Below are 9,310 nucleotides of genomic sequence, written 5' to 3' on the forward strand. Positions count from 1 at the left end.
GTCGGACAAAATTACGTGTCATTTTACGCAATTTCTCGCTTCTGACGTCACGACTTCAATATGGCCGCGGCGAGTACTCAGGAGCCTTAATATATTTATTATTAACCAAATTAGTGTATAAAATGTAAATAGATAATTATAATACTACCCTTTTCTCTATTAAATAATATAACTTTAAAATCTAATATTTTACTTTGTAGTATCACTAAAAAGTAACGAAAGAACTAACAAATCCTTACTTTATAAATAATGATAAGGATAAAGTGTTATGTTTTTAAATGAGTAACATATAACAGTAATGAATTATTTTTAATTATTAAAACCATCACTTTTAAATATGAATCAATATTCACATATCTTAATTGATGGAGCAATATCACCATAAATTTTTATCAGAATTCCATTATCTTCAGCCACTGTTTTCTTTTAATGAAAAAAATAAAAGCAATGCATGTCAAAAATGCTTGTTAGAAAGCTCCATTTTTTAAATGGTATAAATGGTATAAACATAATGTTTGCATCTATTATTAAATAACTAAATATCATGGAGTAAATAAAACATTAAAAAGCAATATATTTGATTGGAATGTCTCCCATAATACTGACATTAGTGCAATGTGTTGCAAAACCCTTAAAATTAATTCACACCCAATAAACACAGATCAGTATAATAATCATTATAACCATATGTATTTTACGGTATAAAAACGTATGAGATAAACGTATATAATCCGTGGACATGTCCGCAACCCATCCCATTTTTTTAACGTATTTATATATACGTAAAAAAAGTGTATATATGTAAATGTATTATAAACATATTTATAAATACGTTTATAATATATAATGTATATACATATATGTAGGGTTAAAAGGGAGACACTCTTCTTCAATTAATATAAATGTATTTCGCTATCTCATGGTTACAAGATTTCGGGAACGCATGCTCGATCGACCGTCATATTCAACTGTCGGTTAACAACTGCCTGCTTCCTTTTTCGCCTGCTTTTTTGTTATAACCCTTACATACCGTTACATACCTAAGCTCAAGCCCGTAACAAGCGAGTACATCGCCCTAGTTCGACTCAAGATAACTATCTCTAAACCCACACTCGGCCCTCCTGACTAATTATTCGCCTCGAATAATTACTAACTGTATCATTATTGTTATTATTATTATTTATCCAAAATTCGGCCTACTTGATTAATTATTCGCCTCGAGTAATTGCTACACACTCGACCAGGATTTCATAAATTCGGCGCAAGTACTAGTGCAACCTGGACCCTCTCCTGGATTTGCTCGTTTAACGTCATATGTATCGTTATATTTTACTTTTGTTACTACGTACGGTCCTAGATACTTCGCGCGTAATTTCCGTCCTGGACACACTTGAGTGCGTTTAATCGCAACTAATTCTCCGACTTTATATTTCCGTGATGCCTTCCGATGTTTGTTGAACGTTTTACAGTTCTCCTGTTGAATTTTTAATATGTGCTCTTTAGCTTTGCTTCTAAGAGAAGTGCGTTCATCATTAAATTGTTCTTGTAAGGCTTGCTCCAGGATTTCTTTTAAGCGTAGATCCTCCTTACATCGCATTTTCACTCCTGTTAGCAGTTCGAACGGACTTGTATTAATGCTTCTTTGATAAGAAGAATTTAAGATATTCTGTAGCTGGCGCACATAGCGATACCACTTGGTAGGATCTTCCAGTGACAACTTCGTGAGTATTGGGATTATGGTTCGATTAATTCTCTCCACCTGTCCGTTGGCTCTCGGCAAGCCCGTCGTAATCAGGACATGTTTAATTCCTTCGTTGTCGCAATAATCTTGAAACTCTTTCGACGAGAATGCTGTTCCTCTGTCTGAAATGATGCAGGCCGGGTTGCCAAATATTTGCTGTTGCGACTCCAATTTCTTAATTGCTTCTTGTGAAGTCGTACTCTTCGTTGGATACAGCCAAGTGAATTTAGTGAAGCTGTCTATCACAACTAAAATGTGATTGTATTTCTTGCTGGTGGATTCCAAGGGACCTACATGGTCTATGTGATACGTATACAAAGGCACATCACCTTTAGGTAACGGATGGAGTTCACCTTCTTGTTTGCCTTGCTTTCGATTGGCAAGTATACAAGGGATACAGTTTGCTATTAACTTCTCTACTTTCTTCTTTAAATCCGGCATAAAGTATTCTTTTCGAATAGCATCTTCTGTTCTCTTTACCGATAAATGTCCCCTGTGATGAACTGCTTGAATGACTTCGTTCTGCATACGATTTGGAACTACCAATACATCTCTACCCTCGACGAATTTATACAGCACACCTCCCATTAACGTATACTTATTATCGGGTTTTAATTTCAATGTCTCTATTATCATTCTTAATTCTGAATCATCTGCTTGAGCTGCTTTTACTCTTGCTAAGATGCCGTCTTCGATTATCGTCATGACTGCGTTCCTGCTTAAAGCATCGACATGTCTCATTTTAGTGCCTGACCTATGCTCCAATGTATAGTCAAAATCTTCCAACTTTTCAGCCCATCGCCAGATTTTTGGAGAGACTTCTTTCTTCCGCATGGTTTGCGTAAACGCTGCGCAGTCTGTCACTATCTTAAATTTTAAGCCAAGTAGATATATACGAAATTTCTCGAGTGCCTCTATCACGGCTAGCACCTCTAACTCGTAACTTTTATAATTTCTTTCGGCTTGTCGCGATTTACGACTCATATATTGTACCGGACGTAATTTACCGTCTATACGCGATCGTTGCAATAATATTGCGCCCAATCCATCCTGACTGGCGTCGGTGTGCAGCTCTGTCTCGAGTGTCTGATCAAAAATCTGTAACACAGGCTCACTGCTTAATATTTGCTTTAATTTATTAAAAGCTTCTTTTTCTACTTCTCCGAATTGAAACATTATATCTTTACGCAGAAGGTCGCTTAAAGGTTTCGCCGTCATTGAATATCCACTAACAAATTTACGAAAATATCCCGTAAGACCAAGGAAGCTTTGAACCTCTTTAATCGTCGTTGGTTCTGGAAATTGTGTTACTGCTTTTACTTTTTCCGGGGATGGCGATACCGTTCCATTCTCTATTATTTGACCTAAAAATTCAATACGCTCTTTCATAAACTCGCATTTCTTAGCATTTAACTCTAACCCGTAGTCGCGTGCTGTTATTAGCACGGCTTCTAATCTGTCCGCCGCTTGCCTAAAATTGGCCGCAAAAATTATAATGTCGTCTAAATACAGCGTCATTATTCCGTCGTTAACTAGTGGTCGAAAAACTTGACTAATAAATCTTTGGAATACGGGAGGAGAGTTAGACAAACCGAAAGGAGCCTTTAAAAATTGATATTGACCTTCATGTGTAATAAATGCAGTATATTTTCGACTTTCTTCGTCAACTTCTACATGAAAAAATCCGTTTTTGAGGTCAAGCTTACTAAATAGTAGTGCACCCTTTAATTTGTCTACCTGATCCTCGATCAATGGCAACGGATGCCTATCTCGTTCTATTATTCTATTGAGTGCCGATAGTCGATGCACACTCGTGGAGACCCATCTTTTTTCTTTACTACAACTACCGGACTCGCATATTCGGAAGAGCATGGCTCAATTATACCATCTCGGATCCATTCTTCTACCTGTTTCTCAACTATTTTCTTTTCCGGCAAAGCTAATCTACGTGGTCTCTGAAAAATCGGCTTTTCGTCTTTAAGCGTTATTTTAAGTTTAATTCCCGTTGTTTTACATTTTTTCGGCCTATAATCGATTATTAATTTTTTAACTCTATTCTTTGTTTCCGCGTCCGGAATGGCTTCAATGTCCGCTTGCGAATCTTCTGGAATATTAATATGGGCAAGAAAATCAGTTTCCAATTTTTTATAAATAGTCACACCTTCTTGACTAAAATTCAAATTAGCTTGTTCTATTATATCCCTACCAATAATTACTTCTACACTTATTGTCTCATAAGGTACAACATAGAACGTCAAAGGAAAGTCGTCACCGTCTATAAGAACTACAGCTTGAAAATAGCCCATGGCTTTAGATTCGCCACCTCCAAATCCAGAAAATACGCGCGTCGATTGAACCAGTTCAAATTTTTTTAACTTTGTAAACGCGTCTTCCCGCATTAGACTAGCTGGACTTCCCGTATCTATGAGCGTTCTCAAATTCTCATTATTAATAACAACTTGCTTGATAACGTTAGTCAAGGACACGCTTACCAGATTGACCGCTTGTTCCGCATTCGAATTAGAACCGCTTACTCTTTTGTCAGTACAATTTTTCGCTTCGTGCCCGAACTTATTGCAACTGAAACATTTTTTTCCTAGCGACTTCTTATCGCAGTTCCTGGCGTGATGTCCGCTTATACCACAATTAAAGCACCGTATTAGCGCTCCGTCCTCCCGGCTGTCGGTCGTCTTTCTTCCGTCCTCGCGCGAGAATTTCCTGCCCGCGTTCCTCGTCCATTCGTCTCGATTCTTCGTGTACTTCGATGTTTTATCCGCTTGACTTTTCCTTATTTTTTCGTAGGTCTCGAGTTTATCCTTAAACTCACGAACGGTTTTCGCTCCATATAGAATCATTTTATTACTTATCTCGTCGTTGATGCCGTTAATCACATAGTGAATCAATGCGTCTACCTCCACTGCACCTCTTGAAGCCAGCTCTCTCATTGCTAAAAAATATTCCTGAACGGTTTCTTCCTTTTTTATTCTTCGTTTTTCTAGCATTTTATGCAGCTCGGCGCTGGAGATTTTTGTAGCAAACTCTTCTATTAACGCGTTCTTCAGTTTCTTCCACGTCTTAATGATTCCTCCGCTCTGTATGAATAATTTGGCTACGCCTTTTAGCGATCTTTTTGCAAAGACTACCTTGTGTAGGTCGTCCCAGTCAAACATGGTAGCGGCTTCTTCAAAATCATTAATCCATCGTTCAATTGGATACGAATCGGTTCCATTGAATGCACGAACCGAATCCTCAACATCTTTATAGCTCAAAGTAAATTGTTTAGAGTCATTATTCGCATTTCTTTGTCTCCTATCTCTTTCAGATCGACGATTGTTTCCTCGTTCCACACTGACTGTGCCTCCTCCCTCTTCGTCGGCATCAGCATCCTCGTCATTATCTTCATCGTTGATCCCGTAGGTATCATTCTCGACGTTATTTCCATCACCCTCGTTGTCAACGTCCTCCTCGTCATCCTCGTCCTCGTCGTGAACCGATTGCAAAGATCCTATATCCATCAGGGCCCTCACTATCCGCTCTCTTAATTGCTCAGCATTCCCGTTGTATGCAATGTCAAGAATATTGCAAATTGATATTAAATCGCCTATTGAAAATCTCATAGCATATTGAAGTTTAGCTCTGAACTCGGCAGAGTCGTCGCTAAATTCAAACCCGCGGAACTCTCGTAACCGCCGCCGGTTATTCCTATCTCCGTCTTCCTCGAAAATAAATTTATGCATGACCACTATCACTGCTCGAGATGCTGTAGCAATTTTTTGTTTTATTGTAGGTATTTGCCCTAATTGCTCCATAATTTCGTCTATCGATTTTACTTTCACAAACGGCAATTGGAGTTCTTGCGTTCGGCTCTGGAATGTTCTCGGTCACACGTGCGTTGTTCGTATATATGTTCTCTTTTTGGATTCTGGAATGTTCTCAATCCTTGCTTATTCGTTTGTCTCTCTTTTTTCCTACTCCGTTTTTTTTTTCCACGTCTTTCCCCCGTTTTCTCGAAGGTTCTTGATTCTTACCTACTCGTTGTTTGTCTCTCTTTTCCCTACTCCGTCTGCTCCTCTTTGTCTCTCGTCTTGCGTTTTTCCCTGATTTTCTCGAACGTTCTCGATTCTTGCTTACTCGTTTTCTTGACTGTTTCTTCACGTTTTTCGTCTTTCCTTCGTCTTTCGTCCTTTCGTTTTTCGTCTGTCGTCTTTGCTTCGTCTTTCGTCTTTTCTTCGTCTTTCGTCTTTTCTTCGTCTTTCGTCTTTTCTTCGTCTTTCGTCTTTCCTTCGTCTTTCGTCTTTTCTTCGTCTTCCGTCTTTCCTTCGTCTTTCGTCTTTTCGTCGTTTCCTATTCTTCGTATTGCCTCGTTCTTCGTCTTTCGTCGCTTCTTTTTAAACACTCATTAGCACTTTCTCTTTGGCTTGTTTTTTGGCACGGACGAGCCCCCAATATTGTAGGGTTAAAAGGGAGACACTCTTCTTCAATTAATATAAATGTATTTCGCTATCTCATGGTTACAAGATTTCGGGAACGCACGCTCGATCGACCGTCATATTCAACTGTCGGTTAACAACTGCCTGCTTCCTTTTTCGCCTGCTTTTTTGTTATTACCCTTACATACCGTTACATACCTAAGCTCAAGCCCGTAACAAGCGAGTACATCGCCCTAGCTCGACTCAAGATAACTATCTCTAAACCCACATATAATAATCACTTTAACTATGCATATTATACGGTATAAGAAACGTATGAGATAAATGTATAATACACTTATAATACACGTATAATAATACTTATTTTTTAATTTTCTTAAAAAAATATTTTTTTTTAGTTTTTTAACAGATCTTATTATTCTTATAGCTTGATCTATATTCACTGTTTTGCATATAAGATTTTTAAATCACTAACTACTATTACGCATTATTTTACAACTTTGAAAACGCATTGGCGGGATTCGAACCTAAGATCTCGGAACAGTAACTTAATACCCTAACACTGAGCTAATCGTACACTTGAAATATCGTTAATAAAGTTATATTTGAAGTAAAAATTTGAACAAGAAGAAACTTGTGTTTTGAGTACCGCGCGAACACTCACTAGGCCTTCGATTATTTAAATTTAGATATTTTTATAATAAACTTTGTAAATAATTAAAATTATTCCTGTCCATAATCAAACCAGTAAAGATAGTAACAAAAAAATAACAATTGCGAATAATACTGGAGCATAAAGAATTATTGACGTAAAAAACACAAATCAATTTTGCAACTAATTGTTATAAATAAATTATTAAAAATTTACTGTAGAGGAAAACTAATTGCGCCAATCGATTCTACGAAAAAAATTAGTAAAGAAATATATATGACTCTTTCTTAAACCATTCATATTTTATGCAAAAGAATAAACTATATAAATAATTAAAATCCGTTCCTGCTTATGGCCAGACTGACAAAAGTAGCCAAAAAACAATCAGACATAGGACCTGAGTATGAAAAAAACATTATTAATGTAAAGAGCACGTCGCAAAAGTCAATTTTGCAAATTAATTGTTATAGACAAATTATTAAAAATTAATTGTAATGAAAAACTGCGCCAATCGATTCAACGGAAAAAATTACTAAAGAAACATATATGATGCTTTCTTAATTGTTATAGTTGTTATAAACAACATCAGTTGCAAAATTATTTTTGTAAGAGATTATAGTTATACTAACAGGAACCATTAAAACAACATAAAGTGATTATAATTTTTAAACGTATACTGATATACGTTATAAGATCCATTTATTATTATACTCACACCAACAGAAAACGTTCAAACAACGTAAATTTATTACAATTTTTAAACGTATATTGATACACGTTATAAGATTCGTTTATTATTATACTTATACTAACAGGAAACGTTAAAACAACGTAAACTTATTACAATTCTTAAACGTATATTATATAAGAATTGCTTATTACTTATACCTATATCAATTAAAAACGGTTAAAAAATGTACATTTATTACAACTTTTAAATGTACAATATTATACGATATAAAATTTGTTTTTTATTATATTTATACCAATTAAAACCGTTTAAAAATTGTATATCTATTACAATTTTTTAACGTATATTATTATAAAAAAACGTTTACTATTTACACCTATACCATTTATATACCATTGATACATATATTATATCACATTTATACCAATGAGTGTTTATTGGGCATTCTTAATATATAAATATTATTTTTAATACATACTTACAAGTAGAGATTCCAGCACCTGCCATAGTGATGATTTTACAATTTGTATTTTTCTTAATGTAATCGACAATTCCATCCAAATCGAGTTTGCAAAGAACTGATTGTTGTGATTCATCATTTTGATCACTTACCGGCAGGTCAACAAATCTTAACTTTTGTGCTAGATATCTGCGCAACCTCTCCATCTCAGAATAATCTTCTACTTCTTCCAATGATTCAGATGAAATGTTTTGCTTTTCCTCATTTGAATTATCTTCTGGAACAAATAAAATAACCAATACATAAGTATACATATTCTAATAAAAAAATACAACATGTGCATAAAAGTGTTGGACATTTAAGAATGAATGCTTTTAACAATCATATCGCTCATTTGCTGCAATAATGATATAATTCAAAAAACAAAATTTCTCCAATTTAAATGTTTTAAATTATAAAAATTTTATAACGTGATTCTTAATGCAATGATGTAATGATTTGGTACACTAATTGTAGAGGAATAAACATATCATTAGTTCTTCATTGTACTGAATTCTCATCAGAATTCTGTTTTGCAGACAGATTAAAAACAATAATATTTTAGTTATGTTGTGACATGTATGAGTCACAACATAACAAATGAGTGATATGTATAATTATTTTTAAAAAAGTAAGGATGATTACTTAAACTTGATAATATAAAATATATCGGTTATATAAGAAAAAATCATAATGTTATAATAGAAAAATGTATTATATATATATATATATATATATATATATATACATATATATATATATTGCTTAATATATATATATATATATATATATATATATATATATTGTTTATTCACTTATTTATTTACTTATTTACGCGATATACTGTAACCATATAGATTATATTCTCTTTCCCCGCAATTCGGATAAAATGGATCGAAAGCAACAAGTACGCACACACTGATAGCTTTTGAAAATTACCTCTTCGATCTTCTTTAGTCTCCTTGTCCATATTGTAACTCGGTGCAATAATACGATTAACGTACGGCTTTGAGAGATGCGATTTGTATTTAGCTGTCGAAAATATATTCACTTGATGAAGAATGACGCGTATCTCAATAAAAAACTTATGCGATAAATTGAAGATTATATTCAACGCCAGGATTATCTCTTTTTGAGTGACACATACAAACACAAAATTTTTAAACCTTTTTCATTTTTTTATAATATATATCATGTATATATCTTTTACTGAATGCATTATATTACATGTGCAAGCACCATGCAACAAACAACAATCATTTTATTGAAATGACTTTAACCAGAGAAGAACCTGAGA

The 9,310-nt window shown here is 34.5% G+C and overlaps 1 protein-coding gene across 2 annotated transcripts in view; it reads right to left on the reverse strand.

Moving 5' to 3' along the window:
- The window catches only part of LOC105198533 (NAD-dependent protein deacetylase sirtuin-2), a 43,066-nt gene extending 33,756 nt beyond the window's left edge, over window positions 1-9,310 (reverse strand). The window contains exons 1-2 of one of the 2 annotated variants that reach the window (XM_039456080.1): window positions 8,953-9,310; window positions 7,997-8,251 (exon numbers count right to left, since the gene is read on the reverse strand). In XM_039456080.1, coding sequence (XP_039312014.1) covers window positions 7,997-8,251; window positions 8,953-8,983 — 286 coding nt within the window. In that variant the 5' untranslated portion in view covers window positions 8,984-9,310. The remainder of the gene's footprint in view (window positions 1-7,996; window positions 8,252-8,952) is intronic. The other variant, XM_039456081.1, reaches the window with a different exon arrangement.

This window comes from Solenopsis invicta, chromosome 12 (assembly GCF_016802725.1).
Source record: "Solenopsis invicta isolate M01_SB chromosome 12, UNIL_Sinv_3.0, whole genome shotgun sequence".
Taxonomy (NCBI): Eukaryota; Metazoa; Arthropoda; class Insecta; order Hymenoptera; family Formicidae; genus Solenopsis; species Solenopsis invicta.